This window comes from Electrona antarctica, assembly GCF_951216825.1.
Source record: "Electrona antarctica genome assembly, chromosome: 14".
NCBI classification, from domain to species: domain Eukaryota; kingdom Metazoa; phylum Chordata; class Actinopteri; order Myctophiformes; family Myctophidae; genus Electrona; species Electrona antarctica.
In genome coordinates, this window is record NC_136795.1 from 39,456,100 (window position 1) to 39,479,937 (window position 23,838).

Here is a 23,838-nt window from a genome sequence, read left to right on the forward strand (position 1 = left end):
TCTGGAATTCTATTGCCCATGTTGTGTACTCAGACCACTTGCTTTAGAATGTGGCTTTGACAAGACCGTGAGCACACACACACACACACCTGCATACTAGCAAGTTACGATGTCTTCAGTGCAAATGCAAAGCAAAAGCTGTAACATGTATTTTCAAACAAACTTCTTACACAGCAAAAGAAAAGAGTCTTTACTCAACTCTGGGAGTTGAATTAACACTCGGCCATTGGTTCCTCTCATTCAGGGTAAAGGCAGAGTGGCCAGAGTTTGTCCAGCTGTTGCACAGAGACTTACAGACAGCTGCACGACAGATATTTTGGGCCCCTGTATTACGCTTGAGATAATCATGGGCATATGATTGTGAGGGAACGTGTGTGTGTGTGTGTGTGTGTGTGTGTGTGTGTGTGTGTGTGTGTGTGTGTGTGTGTGTGTGTGTGTGTTTACAGTACACCATGTGCCATCATTGTGGAGGATAGTAATTCCAATCAATCAATATTGGTCTGGTCCCCATTGGGGAAACGGTCCCCCCATTTATTTTAGTTAAGAAAAGATTGAGGTTAAATTTAGAGATTTTCAGGATAGGGATTTTGAGTTTTACAGTAGTTTTTGGATTAGGATTTATAGGTGTGGTTGTAACAAAAATATCAAATATGACATTTATAGGTCATGATTTAGGGGGCCATAGCTGAATGGGAAGGCAAATGTTTCAAAGTGTCAAGCTAGCAAGACACTTAACTTGGCTGCTCACTGCTCCTTGGATGGGTCAAATTAAAATTTACGTTTCACGTCCATGTGCAAATATATACAGTGACAAATAACACCCTAAAGACGGGGAACAAATTATTGTTATATCTCAGAACAATTTGTTTATGATTATAATCTATATTCAATCTGCATTTGGCAAAAAATAAAATAAAAATAAAAAAAATAAAAAATAAAATATGGAACAACCTACAAAAATAGGTTTCAGGACCCCTGACAAATGTAAACTTCTTAGCAATAATATACTGTGTGTTGCATGATGATCAGGGCCAACGTGCACCAAGAGTATACTAACAGTATATTAACAGGTATAAATCTGTGTGCCTGCATATTAATCTTGGTGAATGAATGAGTGGTTCTATGAATCATGGCTAGAGTTCTGTAGGGTTTCTCTGTAATTTCCCCTCTCTCTCTGCTGAAGGTAATTGCTTCCATCTGGGCCCTCCCCATGCAGCAAGAGGGAGATGGATGGAGGAGCCTCGTTGCAAAGGTAGAGACTAGCCAAAACTCTGATGTTATATCTAATTGCACCAATGTTAGTAATGTTCTTTAGTGTCAGTGTGTGTAATCTTAAGAACAGTTGAAACTAAGAATTAATGAAATGGGGGGGGGGGGGGGGGGGGGGAGTAGCTTGTTAATCCTCCTCAAATGCAGTCTTTTTGTGGTGTCTCTCGTTGAGCTGGCTGTCTGATGCGTCTGAACACATTCAAAAAGGTGTGGAACTAGTATGAACAACAAATTTGTTAAAACAAGCCCCGTGTTTAGATTTTAATTCACTTTCCCAGTAAAGACGTAAGTTAAGAAAAGGGCTGTCACAGCCAGCATATGGTGTAGCTGCAGTGCATGGGAACTCTTTATAATTCATTAGTGTTTCTCAACGGGGGCGTAGAGAAGCCTGTGGAGCGCTGGAAGCAATATTTTTTAAAGGGGGGAACTGATGGGCTCTTGGGAGGGAGAGTTAATACATTGATGTGCACGTTTTCTTCATTTCATCCTAGACCTTTCTGTTATACGAGGCATGGTTTCTGAATTGTGTATAGTTGCACACATAGCTCCAGCAACAACATCAGAGCTGGGGGACCATAGAGAAGATGGCCAAAGACAGATGCAAGTGGAGGAACTTTGTTGCTGCCCTATGCGCCAGCCGGCGTAATGGGGATAAGTAAGTAAGTAAGCACACAATTCAGAAACTTGTCACAACTTGTCATCACGATTCAACACGTTGCCAACATGCCATGATACTGATGACAGTATTATGGTCAGTATCATGCAAGTATCATCATGGTCAGTATCATATTACACTTTGACAGGACCCAACATAGCATGGTACCACCATGGTCACATGGTAACATGACAGGACCTGTGACAGCCGTGTTCAGTGCTGTGAGAGGTTCCTGTTTTGACAGGGCCTGGTATTCATAATACACTTCACTCACCGTGTACTACTCATAACAAGGATTTTTTTCCCCCTCTCCCTGGGAAGAAGGGTATCAATAATAATTGAAGTACCAATTATAGCAAAAATGAGGGAGGTGGTGGGTCAGTTCAGAACAAAATCACTAAAAGAATCAGTAAATAAGTTTAGCTGAGATTTATTAAACAGCAAAGCAAATATAGCTTCAAATAACAAAATATTCACTTAAAACAATAAAATATAACTGAAAATCAAGTCCTGGGCTGGCACTGTCCAAAACAGAACACAAATGTCCAAAATAAAGCAAATTGCAAACCAGTCTATGCCGTGATCTTACACCCTTTAACTCTTTCGCACAGTTTGTCCTTCAATAGAAAGTCTTGATTCAAGAAATCCAATAATCCAGTGGTGGTATCTAATAAAATCCAATAGAAACTAGCAAGACTTGGGAAATAATCCTCTTGCTCCCAAAGTCTGCTCAGCCTCTGGACTGCCAGACCTAGTCTGGCAGACCAAATCAGCCGTTGGCAAAAAAAAATGCCAGTGTGATTTGAGTCTGGTTTATTAGCCAGGCTATGCCAGACCCACACTCTCCAGGTGCCACAAACATTGTGAGTGCCAATAACTCAATCAGTCTAGCTAGCCTGATAGGTGAGTCCTGGGAGTGGTTTTCCAAACATTGCTAGACTCAGTCAATAAATAACTCAATGGCTTCATGGATCATCAGATTAAACAGAAAATAACAAAGCACAATAAAATTGAAACAAAAATAGTAAATACATAGAAACATATACATAGTGACTCTGGGCACAGATGTTACAATATAACTTAAGCACAGGTTCCTTCCTCAAATCAAAGCCTACATCAAAATGTAAACTTGTCTGTCTCACCAAAATAATACTTATAATACAAAATAATACTACAAAATAATACTACAAAAAAACTAAGCAGTTAGCAAAGCTTATATGTCCAGTTAGAAGTTGCTAACTGGACATGCTGCTCACTTCTCCCTTCTCTCCTCTGTCTTCCCGCTCATTTCTTTGTTTGTGCAGCCTTTGCAAATGCGCCCTGTTTTGACCTCCACTGAACTCACAGCTATCTCATAAATTCTCCTAATTCTTGGTGATGACAATATTTACACTAGCAAAACCACCAATGACCAGGGGGAGGCAGTCTGCTCTCAGTGCTCTGCAAAGATTCATAGACACACTAGGGATTGTGGACTATACAGGTATTAAGTTTTTCAGTTTTGCATGATTATATTTAACTTTAAACACAACAAACACAATGATATTGTATAGTTACTGTGGTTACATCAGCCATCACATATTTCTCCATTTAGTTGTTTTTCAAAATTACATATTGACATGATTATGAATTAACTTTACCTACAGTGTGTAGCTACACTATTTAAATTCTCAGTGTTTGAAAAGGAACGTAATTTGTGTAGATGTAGTAAGAACGTGCGTGCGTGCGTGTTTTATAGTTACATGGAATTCAATAAGACATGGGGTATAATTACAAATGAGCTATTATTAACATCTACACTGCACGCACACGTCATTCACCCTGCACATACTTGGATGATTTCTTATCACAAAGTAGTGGCAGTGAGTGAGTGAGTGAGTGAGTGAGTGAGTGAGTGACAAACATTCAACACCATGCATGTACACATCCTCACCCACACTGACAATTCTCTTCGTCACCAAAAGATGGCACCATTGACTCATTGCTACTGTCATCATCATGAGTTACTTGTGCAAACTTTACAGCTGTATTCCCCTGTTGTGTCAATCATTCAGCACATTGTAAACTAAAGCACTGATGACATTGCAAGCACATTCAGCCTTGATTTGATTTATTTTATTTTGCACAACAGAACATGTAGGCCTATAGTCTACATACCGTATGCATACTAATATGCTATAGTTCTTTCCAAGGGAAAGTTGACAGGTATAGGCCTACACAGTGAGGTGAAACCCTAGAGAGGCTTATATGAGATCCTCACCATTTACATTACATGCATTTTGAACTTTGTATTATTAAAAACAAAAAAATACAAACAAAGAACAAAAAATAGATAGAAACAAATGATAAAGTAAAATAAATAGTGAACAGAAAGGACATAAACAAAGGTATAAAGCTGTCCAATAGTGGAGTAAGGTAAAATATTTGTCTCTTGAGATGTACTGGAGTAGAAAATAGGAAGTATAGCAAAAATAAACAAATACTCAAGTAAAGTAAAAGTACAGCACAATTGTACAAGTTGTATGTACAGTACTTTCCACCACTGCTTTTGTACTTACTCTGAGTTGAAAATGCAAGTCATTGATGTTTATTTTGTAACTCTGTTTTTTCGTAAATGAATGCCCTACTTGATGATACAGCGTCGCACAAAAGCATCAAAAGTAGCAGATCCACAAGCTCCGACACATTTTTGAGCTTGTAAATCTGCTACTTTTGCTATTTTTTAATTTGAATCCTGAAAAGTAGGACAGTTTTGTTCATGTGAGGTTTCCACCCGACAGAGACGAAGTGTGAAAGTGCCTGTGGGGGGTTTCCAGGAAGATAGTTGTGTAATGACACGGGGATGAGATCAGTGATGGATGTGCTGTGGTAACCATGTCATTATGGATACCTGACATAAACAAGAACAAAACACGTACTATGCAAGTTCAAACTGCAAGACATTACCAAACAGTGCTTTGTGATCCAGCTTGGCTCTGTCTCAGTGTCTCATATCATCATCACCTTTTTGGGTGTGGAGGTTTTAATGGGTTGTGAATAAATTATTATTTAATTTTCCAAAAGATTAAAATATATGTAGACCTCTTTTGGATGTTGAGCTGAAAGAAGTTGGGAATCACTGCTCTATTTTGTCAGAGAGTGTCTCAGACAGTATGCGTTTAAAATGGGAACATGATCTAATTTCGGAATGTAAGCCAGCAACATTTCCTCTCTCATAAGTTACTGAGTGACAACCATTCTGAAATGAGCTAAACATGACCGACAGGTTTTTTTCTTTTCCACACACAGTAACCAGCTGTTTATTGCTGTGCAGTCGATCTGCACCTCTTTGATAGTACATGCAAGTGTGCGGCATAAATACATGTATACACACGCTAGGAAAACAGATTCACCTGAGATTCCATTGACACTCTATGCCATGCTATAGCATGGCATAGAGCAGGGCTGGGCAACTTCGACGACGGAGAGGGCCAATATATTTCCACACTCACTCCAGAGGGGCCACAGTGCATATTACTGTCGTAGCAAAAAAAGCCGATCTACAAGCTGAAAACGCGCCGCAATGCGACACGTTTTCAGCTTGTAGATCGGCTATTTTTGCTATATTTGAATTGAAAACCAGAATATTTTTTTGCTATTGTTTTTAATTGGAATCCTGAAAAGTAACCTTTTTATTGCATTTCAAATGCATTTAGTTATAGTTATGTTAACTTTATGAACTGTTAACATAACTACATTGGACACAAAAAGACAATAACATTTTAATACTAGTCATTTAATACTAGTCATGAAGTAATTAAAGCGGGTTTGGAATTGTAATCAATACTATATCAGTATTCCGATATTCACATGCGGGCCGCATTAAGTGAAGGTGGGGGCCGCATGTGGCCCCCGGGCCGCCAGTTGCCCATGCATGGCATAGAGTGTCAATGGATTTTGCACAACCTCCATGGTAATATAACCATGGCTTAGAGCTCAAAGGCAGGATTGAGTACATAGGCTAATATACTGTAGTGACGAATAATTGTTTTTCAAGACTCTGTTGACCTTCACAGGCTGCATCTGGTAGCAGCAAATGGTAGACTGAGGACACACTCTGAGAATTACGACAACCAGTGTGGAAAATATTGTGCTTATCATGAAGAATTTGCTTGATAAGTCAGAGGTCATAACTTATCAGAGGTGTCTCCTCTGCATCCTGATGATTTGCAACTGATGTCATCAGTTCTGAACACCTTAAGTAAGTAAAGTAAGTGCATACGCTCAAGTGCTGTACTTAAGTACAATTTTGAGGTAGACTACTTTTACTTTACTGGAGTATTTCCTAGTTACTATATCTCAGAGGCAAATAGTGTAATTTTCCTTTTTACTCCACTACAATTATTTGATAACTTCAGTTACTTTAGCCTTATTAGCCTATAATACATTTTCTGATACCCTGTGAAACAGGATATTCTGCATAATGAGTACTTTTACTTTTAGTACTTTAAGTATAGTTTGATGCCAATACTTGTGTACTTCTTCTTCAAGTACATTTGTATTACCGCCACGCCAGAACCTTTACTTGGAACAGAGTGTTTCTACATTATGCAGTATTGATACTTTTACTTAAGTCAAGAAATGTAGTACTTATTTAATTCCACCACAGCTGAACGCTGTCCAAAGAATGGAGGCCAACGTGGCATCCAGAGGAGGTGACTCTGCATGCTTCTAATCTCACTGCAGTACGTGGACGGAGGCCGTGTTGATTTTGACAGCAATTTTTGTATTTTATTTTAGTTATATAGTCTTTGGAATGGAACTTCAATGAGCATCGCACCTGTCACAGACATGCGCAGAGCAAGTTCAGTCACGAAACTCAGTGCAGTTACTGCCAGCCGTTCATTCGGACGCCTCAGCATCACGTTCTCATTCACATGATGATTCACTCCTCCAGTCACACTCATTCCATCTTCATACCGGCTATTTCAACTGGAAGTTTGCACTGCTCATCCTGCTTGCTTGCTGCTGCATAATGATACTGCTGCGCTGCTGTCTGCTTAAACTTTTGCTGCTCACCCTACTCCACCCCAGCTACCACCTGTCGTTTTGGATCTGCTGTTTAGGTACGGGGGATTCGGAGTCCCTATGGTTGGGACTGATGTGCTTGATCAGAACACCTAAAAAACAGATTCAATTCATCGCCAAACCATAATAAATATATTGCTCATTTTATATTTAATAATTCCAACAAGAATTTAGTTTGAGTCATATTTTAGTCACCTGAAATGTTTTTTGTGTTCGAAAATAGCTGATCTACAAGCTCACAAACGTGACACCTGCGTGCAACCAAACATAAAACGACTACTTCTCCACTAGTCCCTCCCTCACATTTTAGTCTAGTTTTGCTTTGTTGAGAAAATTGTCAGTATATTTAGTCTTAGTTTTAGTTATCGTAGCTTAGTTTTCATTTAGTTTCAATTTCATTTTGGCCATTGGTAAAATGTAGTCTATGTACTGAACATTTCTGACGAGCCGAAATCATTTCCCTGAGTATTCCCTGAGTATGAATCGGCCCTAAGGGCCGATTCATACTCCTATTTTACCGCTGTTTCGGCGCTGTAGTGCCGAAATGATTTCGGCTCGTCAGACATTTTCAGTAGCACCGAAGAGCCGACTTTAGGACGGTACCCGCCCCCCCGAACCTCAAATGACGTCACATTGTAGGCTCTACAGAGCCGAACCGACTTTTATTCGGCTCTAAAATAGGAGTATGAATCGGCCCTTAGTCGACAAAATCAACACTGGACGGAGGTGTCCTCCACCAGGGGTTCTCAAACACTTCATCATATTATCAACTTTATTTATACTCGGGAGTACAATTGAGGGCAAGCTCTCATTTTCAATGTAGCCGAGGTTACAATATAATACAACACAATACAAATCAAGATACATGCATTACATACACATTAAATGATCAAATCAGGGTAAATTACAAAGGAACTTTAAGCGGAACAGCCAGTCAATCAAAACAAACATGAAACGGGGGCAATTACGGTCATTTGCCAAGGCACCAAAGGCAGAACTGCCAGTCAAAGCGAAGACTGGCCAATCACAGGACGTCCTCGCTGGACATGCTTGCAGGCAGAGACTCTCGGGTAATGAAGTCAAAGACGTTGACTGCCATGTTATTTGTGTCCAAAGTGGCCACACTGGTGCAGTGGTACCCCAAACTAGTGCTGCTTTAAGTCCTATTTTTGAGTGGTGTAAACCACTCCTACAACTGGCTTTGTTGTGCAGAAAAAATGAGCATGGTTGCTATGTTCACCCTGTTCACCCGGGTGTGATTTCATTACGTCAGACATGATTTTGTTAGTCTGTGCAGCAAAAATGAGCATGGTTGCTATGTTCACCCTGTTCACCCGGGTGTGATTTAATTACGTCAGACATGATTTTGTTAGTCTGTGCAGCAAAAATGAGCATGGTTGCTATGTTCACCCGGGTGAACAGGTTTTTTTTTCTGTGCAGAAAAAATTAGCATGGTTGCTATGTTCACCCTGTTCACCCGGGTGTGCTTTCATTACGTCAAACAGGCTATATTACACCACTCAGTTCACACAGGTGTGATTTTTTAAGTTAAGAGCCGAGAAACGTGCTGGTATCTAGAAATTATGGGTAAAATTATATTTATTAGTATTTTATTATGTAAACACAGGGCAAAGATACACCTAAAAACCCATGTACAAATAATGGTATTAACTTCAGCTGTGTTTAACCATCAAAATGACTGCTGTGAAGGAATCTCTCTAAAAAACAACTGCCTTGGCATCAATGAGTTGCTTCACTCAATGAAAGCAGAATGCAAACAACTATATGTTCTGCTTCTCTACTGAGATGAGATAAGTCGTTTTTACATTTTAAAATCACGTTTTAAGCCTACATAATATCCCCCACCATATTTAATAAAAATGTGATCATCCGTTCACAAGTTATTTCTCTAGTAAGTGGACAAACCATGTTAAACATTTCTATACACAAATATCCTTTTCCTGATTAGGTTCTTCAATTAATTCAATGAAAACCGTCCTCCAAATCCATGACAATTTGAAGCTTGGCTACTGAAACACAGGACACTGAGAAATTAAGATTACGTTAATGTTGGATAAAAATAAAGACATTGCATATAGCAATGAATGCTCATTAGCCGTGATACAAAAATATTTACAAAGACTGTGGACTATTGCATTGGTGATACGATTGCTGATCTCTGAGGAGTAGTGTCTGAGAACACTTAAATCATCTGTTGTTTTCTGTCTGTACTGTGTGAAATGTTTCTGCAGTTACCAAAAATATGGCACCATGTGACAACATGTCAAAAGAGAAACCTTTCCTTTCCAATCCAAACTATTCCCAAAGCAGTGGATATTTGAGCTTGATGACATCACCATTTTTCCCTTTAAGTCGCCCAGGATGCTCCATGTAATACTCCACCAGGTCTGGCAGTGTGGCGAACTGATGATCCCCACCATCAACATCATAGAAGTCTCCTGTGTTCTGGATCTTAATGTGTGTGACAACTCCATTATGACTGTAAAAACAGAAGAAGAAGGAGAAAAAAAACATTTTTAAAAATATCTTTAATTTTATGCAGTGGCTTTGTTGATAGTGGCAAACCTGTCCAAAGCCAGTAATTATTCACTCACCGTGCAGATAAAGTGAAAACTCCAGGTTTACTCTTACTGGGCTTGACCAAGAAGCTTCCATCCATTCCATGAGTCATCAAGAGGTACTCTGCTTGCACACCTGTGATGTTGGGACGGTACCACCTAACAGAGGAACATTATGTTAAAGTTAGTGGGACAGACAGTATAGGCCTATACTGTTGAAGGATCAGTAAGATGCCTTCACTGGGAATAACATTCTTTTAAATTAGTTTTTTGTCTCTCTGGGACAACTAAACAAAGTTGTTGTATACAAAATACTGGTGTTAGGGCACGTTAACACCGCATTTCTATTCTACCTATGAGGGCAGATTATGCCAATGTATTTCAATGGGAATGGAGCTTTGGAGAGTTTTTTCCCCCACTTTGGAGAGTTTTTTTCTCCCAGAAATCCGCAAATGGCAGCGAGCCGCTCCATTCCCATTGAAATCTATTGGCAGAATCCACCCTCATAGGTAGAATAGAAATGCGGTGTGCATGGCGGTGCCCTTACATTTGTTACCCTGAATATCACTACAGCTCACAATACACCATGTACCGTGGATGTTTATATCATTGCGATGATAATGACTCAAGAACTGTTATTAGTAGCAGAAATCATATTCCTTTCAGATATTTCTAAGTATAAGTTATTTTCAATGTACGCCAGCTGAACTTAATTCACCTCCATACTAGAGTCTAATAAGGAGAGGCCTCACACACAATTTGCGTCTCAGTATGCATTGTAGCTCGTGGGCCATTTCATGGAAGCGATTTCGCTAGCAAACACATTTTATCGTTCACATTTATTCCATACATTTTCATGACTTAAAATAGCTCAATGGAAAATATTGCCGCTATAGTAATAAATAGTTCATGGAGTCATTATTCATATTGCTTTTAAGGAATCACATTTAATCAATATTTAGGCGTGTGCCATGATACCCTAGCCTACATTGGGAGCGAATCTTGGCCATGATTATCCTCTAGTAGTGTGAGGGGTTCAAAGATCCACTCTTAAATATTGTCATTTGGTTTAAAAACAGTATTTAACATTAAAATACAATAACTTTGTTTTGTTGACTGAGAGAAAAAACAACCTCAGGTTAAGGATATTTTCATAGATTCAGTATAAAGCACTATGTTAGTGCAACAACTCCTTTTAGGAAATTGCATTTTGCCGTTTTTACTTGATACCTTGAATAGCGTTTACGTTCCAGGGTGTCTGCACGATTTAGTGGATATCTGAGCTCGATAACATCTCCCTTCATCTCTTTAAGTTGCCCAGGATGCTCCATATAATACTCCACCAGGTCTGGCAGTGTGGCGAACTGATGATCCCCATCAATGTCATAGAACTCTCCCGTCTTCTGGATCTTAATGTGTGTGACTGATCCATTATGCCTGTAAAAAAGAGAAAATTATAGAAAAAAACATGAATATAAATGATATATAGATTATTTGTGAACAATGGACCACCTGCACTGGCTTTGAAATAAGGATTACTGGCTGTGGACAGGGACATTGTCAACACTCACCGTGCAGATAAAGTGAAGACTCCAGGTTTTCTCTTACTGGGCCTGACCAAGAAGCTTCCATCCATTCCATGAGTCAACAAGAGGTACACTGCATCCACGCCTGTGATGTTGGAACAGTACCACCTAACAGAGGAATATTATTGCCAAATAATAGCTCATGTAGTCAATATCGTTATTGCTCAAGGAGTCACATTTAATCAATATTTGTGTTCTATGATATTTGCCATTCAGGATATCAAAATATTGTCATTCTGTTTAACACCAGCATTTTATATTAAAGTAAATAACCTTTTTTGACTGAGAGAAAAAAAAGGCAGATCTCAAATGTTAAGTTAATATATTGTCATAGATGTTTCCAATACCTTCAGTGTAAGGATGCGGTCACACCGAACTTTAATTCTACCTAAGCAGGCCAATGCTTTTCAATGGGAATCAATGGTTTGTTGGCATTTGCGGATTTCCGCAAAAACTGTTCCCATTGAAAAGCATTGGCAGAATCCACCCTCATCGGCAAATTAAAGTTTGGTGTGACTGCGCCCTAAGGCAGTGAGTTTTTGTAACAAACCAACAGCTTTTCAGTTGTACCCCTGACACATCAAATGTGAGGTATTCAACATAAGATAATGTGTTTGCCACCGAATTAGCGGTGAAAGCCTCAGATAATATGCACATTTTTGTATCGAGAACGCCAACAAGTTTCAGCCTCAGCCTTCCTCAGGTACAAAACAATTGCTGCAATAATATTTGCAGCTTTATCTTCTCAAATATAAATTGGCATTTACACTCCGATAAACATAAAAGCCCTTTTAGGAAATTGTAATTGCAGTTATACCTTGAAAAGTTTTCACATCTTTGTCCCAGGGAGTCTGCACAATGCAGTGGATATTTGAGCAAGAGAACATCTCCATGTTTCCCTTTAAGTTGGCCAGGATGCTCCATATAATACTCCACCAGGTCTGGCAGTGTGGCGAACTGATCCCCGCCATCAACATCATAGAACTCTCCCGTGTTCTGGATCTTAATGTGTGTGACTGATCCATCATGCCTATAAAAAAGAAGGCAAAACAACAACAACAACATTCAGAGAAATGACATATATTAGTAGCAGATTATATACGAAAGAAGGGCAACATGCACTGGCCTTGGAATAATGATTACTGACATATTGGCCCTGACACTCACCGTGCAGATAAAGTGAAGTCCCCCGGTTTACTCTTACTGAGCCTGACCAAGAAGCTTCCATCCATTCCATGAGTCAACAAGAGGTACTCTGCTTCCACGCCTGTGACGTTGGGACGGTACCACCTAACAGAGGAACATCATGTTAGTGGGACAGGCAGGCCTATGTGACATACAGTAGCTGTTATAGATAGCATGAGATTGTTATGTAGACAGATGCCAGGTTCATTTGCAGACCTGGCATCCTATAGTAGTGTGTATAGTTTCAATGTAAAGATTATAGTTTTTTTTTAATATTATATAGTTTAGACTGCTAATAGGTTCTTAGTTTACCTATTTCTATGCATATGATGTATTTACAGTAGTGTTCACCTTGCTCACTGTAAATCGCAGTTAAATTAAATTCCTATATTGTAAAATTGTAACTTAACACTGATGGTGTTTCAACCAAGCCTCACTTGAAGGGTCAGTACACTATAGCAATGGTTCTCAACATGTGGTTTGGGGACCCCAGTTTATTTTGTTGACCGAGAGAACACCCCTGTGTTCATGTGTAAGTAATTCGGAGGGGATTTATCCCACAAAAATCATGTTTTTGCAACGAACGGTTACATCTATTTTCAAGAGTTATAGGCCAAAATGTAAAGTGGGCTGTTATAGTGCCACCATGAGGCCGACCGATGTAATTATTATGAACCTCCCCTCCAAGTTTTGTAACTATAGCCCTTACGGTCTCAGAGGAAATAATACTTGAATGTTGAGTTTTCGCATTTTCCCATTCAAGTCAATGGGAAAAAATTATTCACTAATAAATTAATATAAATTAAACTATACAACATTTCTCTTGGCAAATTACAAGCACACGATTCCCGATATACATATGGCTCAAGTGCGTGCTGCCAAAACTGTCGGACAATTAGTCCAGTAAACTTTAGGGTTGCTCAAGAAACAAGTATGACCATGCCTAAGCCTAAGCTAGTAAGTTTGTTACTTTTATACTCCAAAACATTTTGTTTTGGAGTATAAAATAATGCCTTTTCCTGGATAGTAATATTTCTGTGTACGCAGTATATTATGTAACATTATGATTGTTAAAAATGATCATTATACTTTATAATCACTGAATTCTACTTTACTAGGGTACATTCATTCATATGAAAGTTATCAGTTTATTCAGTATAGATACTATATGAGCATTTTCACAACAATGAACATAAATCTCTTTCAGGATTTGTAATTGCTGGGTTTGTTTTTGATACCTTGAAAAGTCTTCATGTCTTTGACCCAGGGAGAGGGAGTCTTCACAGTGCAGTGGATATTTGAGCTCGAGAACATCTCCATTTTTCCTTTTAAGTTGCCCAGGATGCTCCATATAATACTCCACCAGGTCTGGCAGTGTGGCAAACTGATCTCCACCATCAACAACATCATAGAACTCTCCTGTGTTCTGGATCTTAATGTGTACGACTGCTCCATTATGTCTGTAAAAGCAAAAGGAGAGAGAAAAACAAAACAAAAATAATTTTAATATTTTAGTAGTATGTGAAAGAACATGCTTTGTTGATAATGTCTCTGTCGAAAGCTCACCGTGTAGATAAAGTGAAGACTCCAGGTTTACTCTTACTGGGCCTGACCAAGAAGCTTCCATCCATTCCACGAGTCATCAAGAGGTACACTGCTTGCACGCCTGTGATGTTGGGACGGTACCACCTGACAGAGGAACATTGTGTTAAAGTTAATGGGACAGACAGTATAGGGCAGGCCTATGTGTTCAACTTCTTAGTAGGACTGGGACATCACTGTTGTTAATGCTGATGGTGTTTCAATCAAGCCTCACTTGAAGGATCAGTAAGATGCCTTATACTGGGAATAAAATCCTTTGAAATTAGTTTTTTGTCTCTCTGGGACAACCAAACAAAGTTGTTGTATACAAAATACTGGTGTTAGGGCAGGTTAACAAGGCAGAATATGCCAATGTATTTCAATGTGAATTGAGCTTTGGCTTTTTTTTTTGAAATCTGCAAATGGCAGCAAACCGCTCCATTCCCATTGAAATGCATTGTCAGAATCCACCCTCATAGGTAGAATAAAAGTGCAGTGTGACGGTGCCCTTACACTGAATTAGATTGTGTTACCCTGAATAATTGAATATCACTACAGCCTACATTGCCCACAATATGAATTAAAAGGGAATCCTCCGGCGATAATGACTCAAGAAATGTTATTAGCAGAAATCATATTTTCCTTTCAGATATTTTAAAGTTATTATTTTCAATGTATGCCAGCTGAACTTAATTCACTTCCATACTAGAGTCTATAGAGAGGAGAGGAGAGGCTTGCACGGCCTCACACACAATTTGCGTCTCTGTATGCTCTGTAGGGGCCATTTCATGGAAGCGATTTGGCTAGCAAACACATTTAAAATATCTTATACATTTATTCCATACAGTTTCATGACTTAAGATAGCTCAATGGAAAATATTGCCGCTAGTAATGGAGTCATTATTCATATTGCTTTATAAGGAATCACATTTAATCAATATTTAGGCGCGTGCCATACCTCAGCCTACATCGGGAGCGAATCTTGGGCATGATTATCCTCTAGTGTGAGGGGTTCAAAGATCCACTCTTAAATATTGTCATTTGGTTTAAAAACAGTATTTAACATTAAAATACAATAACTTTGTTTTGTTGACTGAGAGAAAAAAACAACCTCAAGTTAAAGACATTTTTCATAGACTCAGCGTAAGGCAGTATGTTATTGCAACAACCCATTTTATCAAATTGCATTTGCCGTTTTTACTCGATACCTTGAAAAGCTTTTACGTTCCAGGGTGTCTGCACAATTTAGTGGATCTCTGAGCTCGATGGCATCTCCATTCATCTCTTTAAGTTGCCCAGGATGCTCAATATAATACTCCACCAGGTCTGGCAGTGTGTCGAACTGATGATCCCCACCATCAACATCATAAAACTCTCCAGTGTTCTGGATCTTAATATGTGTGACAACTCCATTATGACTGTAAAAAAAACATTCAGATAAAATGACATATTAGTAACAGATTACATGTGAAAGATGGACCACCTGCACTGGCTTTGAAATAAGGATTACTGGCTGTGGACAGAGACATTTGTCAACTCTCACCGTGCAGATAAAGTGAAGACTCCAGGTTTACTCTTACTGGGCCTGACCAAGAAGCTTCCATCAGTGCCATGAGTCAACAAGAGGTACTCTGCTTCCACGCCTGTGATGTTGGGTCGGTACCACCTGACAGAGGAACATCATGTTAACATTTCTGCCGTAGTCTGAAAACCCACCTCTTCAGACTCCATTTTAGCCCGTAGCACTTGCCGTTGCACTTGCACTGAGGACCTTACAGGCATATGCAAAGGTTAAACCTATGTAATTTAGGTAGTAATTTATGTACGTTTGTAGACAAAGCACTCTATAGTTTATACTCATATCCTTACTGTACTACTTCTACTGTTAGACAGCTAGATGCTAGGTTCTTGGCTTCCTTATGATTCTTAATGACTATTTTTTATGTAGGCTACTTGATGGATTACATGTGTTGTTCTTGCTTACTGTAAATCGTTCTGGATTAAGAGCGTCTGCTAAATACCTAAATTGTAATGTTAGTGGGACAGACAGTAGGCCTATGTGTTATTAGTGGGACATAGCTGTTGTTAACACTGATGGTGTTTCAATCAAGCCTGAAAGATCAGTACACTACTGGTTCTCAACGTGTGGTGTGGGGACCCAAGGGGGTCTTTGAGGGATTCTCCCTCAAGTACAGTACTGTATATAAGTAATTTAAGTTCAGCTACGATGATCAATAATCTCGGTTTTAAGTTAAATATATTGGCATAGTACAAGAAAGGCTCAGATGCACATGTTTGTACCGAGAACTCTAACAAGTCAAATATAAATATAGCCATTTACACTCTGACAAACATGAAAGGAAAATTTAGGAAAATTGTAATTGCTTTTTTATACACCTTGAAAATTTTTCAAATCTTTGTCCCAAGGAGTCTGCACAAAGCAGTGGGTATTTGAGCTCGATGACATCTCGATATTTCCCTTTAAGTTGCCCAGGATGCTCCATATAGTATTCCACCAGGTCAGACAGTGTGGCGAACTGATCCCCGCCATCAACATCATAGAACTCTCCTGTGTTCTGGATCTTAATGTGTGTGACTTCTCCATTAAGACTGTAACAAAAAGAAGGAGGAAACAAATTTAGCAAACAAAACAAAACAAATAAAAACATTCAGAGAAATTACATATTAGTATAAGATTATATGTGAAAGGGCAGCATGCACTGGCTTTGGAATAATGATTACGGGCATACTGGCACTGACACTCACCGTGCAGATAAAGTGAAGTCCCCAGGTTTACTCCTACTGGGCCTGACCAAGAAGCTTCCATCCATTCCATGAGTCGTCAAGAGGTACTCTGTTAGTGGGACAGAAAGTAGGCCTATGTGCCATTATAGGCACATACAGTAGCCTTGTGACATCACGCCTGCATATATGGTCACGCCTCGTGACACGCCTCGTGCCACATCACGCCACCATATATGGCCGTCTCCATCACGACCCTGACCTCGTCAAATCCTGGATAGCCATACATGGAGAAGATTGGATCATCACCTAGATCTGCATATATGGAGCCGGCCAGCAATCTGACCTCAAATCTTAAACCCTTTGATCTCCATATATGGAGCCTGACCGCTGACCGGTTCTGACATTCCATATGTTGATCCTACCCCACCCGTCCTTCCTCTTCGATGTCTCCCTTTTGACTGATACCTGTCCCTGCGGAAACTAGAGTTCTAAACAGCTGTTTGTTTTTTTAGATACCTTGAAAAGCCTTTATGTCTTTGACCCAGGGAGAGGGAGTCTGCACAGTGCAGTGGATATTTGAGCTCGAGAACATCTCCATTTTCCCCTTTAAGTTTCCCAGGATGCTCCTTATAATACTCCACCAGGTCAGAGAGTGTGGCGAACTGATCCCAAACATCAATGTCATAGAACTCTCCTTTGTTCTGGATCTTAATGTGTGTGACTGCTCCATTATGCCTGAAGAAGAAGAAGAAGAAGAAGAAGAAGAAGAAGAAGAAGAAGAAATTACAAATTAGTAATATGTGAAAGATGCAACTGGCTTTGAAATAATGATTACTGGCTGTGGACAGAGACATTTTCAACACTCACCGTACAGATAAAATAAAGTCCCCAGGTTTACTCTTACTGGGCCTGACCAAGAAGCTTCCATCCATTCCACGAGTCAACAAGAGGTACTCCACATACGCTGGGTTGTTGGCACGGTACCACCTGACAGGGGAACATTGTCCCAGGGAGTCTGCACAATTTAGTGGATACTTGAGCTCGACAACATCTCCATTTATCCCTGTGATGTGCCCATGATGCTCCACACAATGCTCAATCAGGACAGGCAGTGTGGCAAACTGCTCCCCGCCAATATCATAGTACTTCCCTGTGTATTGGATCTTAATGTTTGTGACTGCTCCGTTTTGCCTGTAGAAAAAAGATAAAGCAAGAAGAAAAAGTAGACAAAACATTATTTGTGAAAGACAGGCAACATGTACTGTATGGATTACTGGCATTGTCAACACTCACCGTGCAGATAATGTGAAGACTCCAGGTTCACTCTTTTTACTGGGCCTGACCAAGAAGCTTCCATCCATTCCATGAGTCGTCAAGAGGCTCTCTGCTTCCACGCCTGTGATGTCGTAACGGTACCACCTAACAGAGTTATGTGAAATTCAGTAAAATGTAGCCTTACACTAAATCTTACCAGGGTACATTGATATGAATCTAAATAAAAAAATAGTATGATCAGCTGTATTCTAAAATATTCCGTTTTATTCCGTTTTTTGATACCTTGAAAAGTTTTCACATCTTTCACCCAGGGCGTTTGCACAGCGCAGTGGATATTTGAGCTTGATGACATCTCCATGTTTCCCTTTAAGTTGGCCATGATGCTCCATATAATACTCCACCAGGTCAGACAGTGTGGCGAACTGATGATCCGAGCCATCGACATCATAGAACTCTCCTGTGTTCTGGATCTTAATGTGTGAGACTGCTCCATTATGACTGTAAATATAATAAAATAAAATGTAATAAATATTCAGATAAATTACATTAGTATCAGATTATATGTGAAATAAGGATTACTGACTGTAATTGACTCTAAGTGCATTTCCTTTAAGCATTTTTTTAAGCATAGGAAGGGAATGTAAAAGCGTATTTTTCCCCGTTTCCATCCACTGGGAAAAATGAAATAAGTTCATGAAATAAGGAGTAGGTGGTGCTATTTTGCCAGTCAAGTGAGACACATTATTTGACATTTATTTTACTTTTTGACGTTCTTTTAGGCTATACAAAAATATTATACACATACTGCCTTGTTGGGCTGCAAGTCCTCTATCCTGTCCAGAGGCTGTCTTTCAATCAGGCTGTCTAATAAATACAGTAGGCATGTGTTGACTTGGAAAGCCTGGTGACACGAGGTTAGTGTTGACTTGACAGGGGTGGTTAGGTTTTGTTTTCAAGCACAGGGACGAGGGACCCCTACGACTTTTGTGAATGGGCGTGATGAGCGTGAATTCATTTTGACCATGTTGAGCTCGCTTCTATACTATTGTTTACTCCTAGTCTCCCCTCATCCATTCCGAGTTGTTTTGGAGAAATATATTCACCGATCTAACTTAATCCATGATCAATGTACTATCACCGGGGGAGAGCATTTACTCTTCAGGAATCCATTCAGGAATTAATGTGCAAAAATCCTTAATGCGCCACAACGCACTTAAAGGGCAGTATTATGCGTGTCTTAAGTACCAGGTCAATGCTGTTTGGCCACTCAGAATAGCTAAATGGCATTGATCACGCCTCCAGGTCTTAAGTTAAGTAATAAGACCTGGTACTTAAGACATGCATAATACTGCCCTTTAGTGTCAACACTTACCGTGCAGATAAAGTGAAGATTCCAGGTTTTCTCTTACTGCGCCTGACCGCAAAGCTTCCATCCATTCCATGAGTCAACAAGAGGTACTCTGCTTGCACACCTGTGATGTTGGGACGGTACCACCTAACAGAGGAACATTATGTTAAAGTTAGTGGGACAGACAGTATACAGGCCTATATGTGCTATTATAGCATAATTATTTTACTATTGTGTGCAGTAGTTGTGCCTATTAAAAGGTAGTGATATAATATTTACTATAGCAAAAGTACCTATTATCCTGGATGTTAATAGGCTGACCCTTGGACCTTGGACACGTCATGTAGACACAGCTGGCCTGTGGCTGTGAAGGAAGCAATCGACTCTCCCTGATGGAAATAGGGGATGATCACATTTTGAAATCATGTTTACTTGCTCCTGTTGTTTTTAATTCTCCCTTATATTATGCTCCAATGCTTGGATTTGTTTTGCTCCAATGTGTAGAATGTTAAGGCAAATGTTGGTAATTCAGATCAATCATAACAGAGAATAGATAGTATAGTACTTTTACAAGTGCTTGTGCTGAACACAAACACACACACACACACACACACAACAATTGAACAATCTAACCCTAACCCCAAACAATTGATATAGTTTATCAGAACAAGTTCATGAAGAATGTTAAGCTAAACTTCGTAAAAAAATCTTCTGCTAACACTGTGATGGATGCGAGATGATCCTCGTCTATGTCCTGACGCCTGGCTTCAAAACGAGACGCGCCAACGTAGTAATAATATTCCATCTCAATGGTTTCCACTCCTGCATTCTTCACTCTGGTGTACTGGAGAAACACAGCCCACAAACCCACTTTAACTTACAGATCAGACACTCTAAAATACAACAATCTAACTTCCTCATTTATATTCCAGTATTGCATTGCATACAGACATACTGTACACTGTATACATTACTGTACCTTATAAAGACGATAGAGACCTGTGGATAACAGCATTAACAGCAGTGGAAGCAGCACTGCGACTATAACTCGGGGGATGTTACCTCGTGGAATGGCTGTAAAAGAAATATATGTTGGAATAAGAACCAAGTTCTCAATTTGATCCAATTCCCCATTTTCAGAATTCTGAGGTGACGGTCATGTTTGTCAGATAAGTCTGATTGAGTTTCATATTGTGACAATAAGAGTTAATTTCATTAAGGTTACCTCTGACAGTGAGATGGATCTGCTCGCTCTCAGAGGAAAAGTTGTGAGAAAATACATTGATGTGATAAAGACATGTATAGTTCCCTTGGTGGGTGTCGTTTGCCGTCGGAAATTCATAGTTGGCAAAGTGATTGACAGCTGGCATGATGTAGGTGTGTGTTCTGTCGTATGCTGTGAAGCTGAGCTGGAAGGAGCCCCCTGGGTACTGGGGCTGGATTGAGCAGTTGATGTTAAATCCATAATCATTTAACACATGGAACCCCTGCTGCTCGCTCCCTTCCAAAATGGCAGCGATGACAGCAATGTTTGGCTTAAACAGCAGATCTGTAACAAGACAGAGGTGATTGGCTATCTGAAACACCACATAAAGACCTTGGGTCTTGAGTGTCAGCCGAATTCCCAGAATCACCCACAAGACTGTCACTTTTTAAGTCATTGTTTGTTTTACCTGAACAGATCACCTCCAGTCTGTCACTGGAGCTAAGAGACTCCCCTGTTACACACTCGCTCAGTGAAGACTCAACACAGGAAGATGTAATCCTCCATACAGTTTGATCTGTAGAACCAGAAGTCCTTTTAGTTGAAACTGCAGAGCCACAGTTCAGCTGTGTACACACTACAGCTGATGACTTCAGGTTCCAGTCAGACCCAACAACCACTGGTCTCCACTCTCTCTGGTGTTTCATCTCCAGTATTCCAGCACAGTTACTGGCTCCTCCCGCCAACTTGACATCATTAGGCTCTGTACAGAGACAAGAGAGTGAGATAAATGTAAGTACAGTATATAACATTCATTAAAGAACAAACCCAAGGAGTTTGACCTGATGAAGAGCCTTGGCTCGAAACGTTGTCAATAAATTACATTGGAGCAGATTTCTGATGTCACTTTCCAACCCAGCATCTCAACTATAAGCGATGTGCGTGTTCTATTCGTTTTTTGCATAACATTATGAAACAATAATCCAAACCAAAAGTGTAATTTGTCTATTACCTGAGCATAAAAGTCCAACAGCCTTATCAGGTGTAGAGCAGGTATTTCGAGTTGAGGCTGCAGAGACACACAGTGATAGAGAGAGGGGGAGACAGATAGAGAGAAAGAAATACAGGGAGAGAGGGCAGTGAGACATTGACACATACAATTTAGGCATTTAGGCATTTCCAGTAAGGTAAACACAAGGTACTGTAATACATCAAATGCATAGACAATACAATGTCTCAGTAATCTAGGATCATAGGTAAACCGAGAACCTATAACATCAGTCTAAACATTACAATATCAAACAAATTACAATATGTACATTGAAACTATATAGGACCAGGTCAACCTGGTCAACAAGTAAGCCTGGCATCTGTCTAAATGACATGGTATCTAAATGACATTTTAACCTTTACATAAGACTGCATGGTGGTCAATGTGACATGTGGACATTTTGGCTTGTTGAATAACAAGCGTTCTACAGCATTCTGGATCATTTGGAGGGGCTTATGTGCACATGCTGGGGGGCCAGAAAGGAGCGAGTTATAGTAGTCAAGTTATGACTGAGATCTGGATAAGGCCTGGGCTGATTCCTGGGTGAGGAAGGGTCTGATCCTTCCAATGTTATAGAGTGTAACCCTACAGGATCAAGTGACTGCTGCAATGTGTGTCTTGAATGAGAGCTGACTGCCCAGGAAAACACCAAGGTTCTTGGCCCTTGGAACCAAAGTTACCAGGGCGTTGTCGATGGAAATAGTAAATCCTGCATGGGGCAGGACTTACCTGGGAAGAGGACATTGTTGGTCTTGTCTGTGGACACACAAGTAGAGACGTAGATATTATATGAAAGAGATGCAGTAGATTAAACAAGTTTATAATAACGTTTTTAAGTCATTATTTATTTTACCCGAACAGTTCACCTCCAGTCTGTCACTGGAGATAAGAGACTCCTTTGTTCCACACTCCCTCAGTGAAGACTGAGACCCAACACAGGAAGATGTAATCCTCCATACAGTTTGGTTTGTAAAATCAGATCTACGTTCCGTTAAAACAGCAGAGCCACATTCCAGCTGTCTACACACTATGGCTGATGACTTCAGATTCCAGCCAGACCCAACAACCACTGGTCTCCACTCTCTCTGGTGTTTCATCTCCAGTATACCAGTACAGTTACTGATCCCTCCCACCAACCTGATATCACCAGGCTCTGTACAGAGACAACAGAGTAAACAGTGCAAATGTAAAACAACTAATAATTATGAAATAGTAGTCCAAACCAAAGGTTTTGTCTTTTACCTGAGCAGATGATTCCAACAGCATTGTCGCATGAGGAGGTGTTTCTAGTTGAGACTGAGGATTCACACTCCAGGAGAGTCGACTCATTGCCTTCGCACTGGAACTCTTTGGTCCACATTGACACATTCATGTCTCCATACAGCGACCCCTGAAGGCTTGAAGGAGACCCGCAGTCAAGCTCCCTACAGACCACCTCTGCATCCTGCTGGTCAAAGTCACCTTCACACACTGAGACCCACGTCTGATTAGAGTTCACCTCCACTCTGCCTGAACACAAACTAGTCCCATTCACCAACCGTACAGACTCTGGAGAGATAGCAAGGGGGGAGGGGGGCAATAACAGATGTACGGATGGATGAATGGACGGACGGACAGAAAGAGACATTGATAGACATAGGGGAAGACAGAGAGAGAGAGAGAGAAAGATAATTAGATAGATACAGTACATGTAGCAGCTATAGTGGATCAAATGAGTAATGATTACTGTCACTTTTGAAGTAATTAGTTGTGTTACCTGAACAGGTCAACTTAATTGTGTCAGTGGAATTATGAGACACCTTTGTTGCGCACTCCCTCAGTGAAGACTCAGACCCAACACAGAAAGATGTAATCATCCATACCGGTTGATCTGTAGAACCAGAAGTCCTTTCTGTTGAAACAGCAGAGCCACAGTCCAGTTGTCTACAAACTACAGCTGATGACTTCAGGTTCCAGTCAGACCCATCCACTGGTCTCCACTCTCTCTGGTGTTTCATCTCCAGTATACCAGTACAGTTACTGGCACCTCCCACCAACCTGATATCACCAGCCTCTGTACAGAGACAACAGAGTAAACAGTGCAAATGTAAAATAATAATGATATTATACTATGATGTAATATGATGACTATGCTACTAATATTATAATCCAAACCAAAGGTTTTGTCTTTTACCTGAGCAGATGATTCCAACAGCTTTGTCACATTTGGAGGTGTTGCTAGTTGAGACTGAGATTCCACATTCCAGGAGAGCCGACTCATTGCCTTTGCACTGGAACTCTTTGGTCCACATTG

General features: G+C 40.1%; 1 protein-coding gene across 1 annotated transcript; it reads right to left on the reverse strand.

Annotated features, from left to right (window-relative positions):
• Nucleotides 1-8,543: 8,543 nt before the first annotated feature.
• LOC306937189 (uncharacterized protein) lies at nucleotides 8,544-22,917 on the reverse strand (the record flags this gene model as incomplete). The annotated part of the gene is made up of 24 exons (XM_079520855.1): nucleotides 8,544-9,491; nucleotides 9,607-9,729; nucleotides 10,801-11,007; nucleotides 11,142-11,264; nucleotides 11,974-12,186; nucleotides 12,324-12,446; nucleotides 13,580-13,801; nucleotides 13,908-14,030; nucleotides 15,131-15,340; nucleotides 15,466-15,588; nucleotides 17,184-17,402; nucleotides 17,535-17,858; nucleotides 17,961-18,086; nucleotides 18,225-18,440; nucleotides 19,315-19,437; nucleotides 19,584-19,679; nucleotides 20,010-20,134; nucleotides 20,270-20,364; nucleotides 20,516-20,839; nucleotides 20,964-21,257; nucleotides 21,507-21,563; nucleotides 22,275-22,301; nucleotides 22,399-22,698; nucleotides 22,788-22,917. 24 exons carry the CDS (start codon nucleotides 22,915-22,917, stop codon nucleotides 9,308-9,310), a joined length of 4,107 nt encoding a protein of 1,368 aa, XP_079376981.1. The 3' UTR covers nucleotides 8,544-9,307.
• Nucleotides 22,918-23,838: the final 921 nt, after the last annotated feature.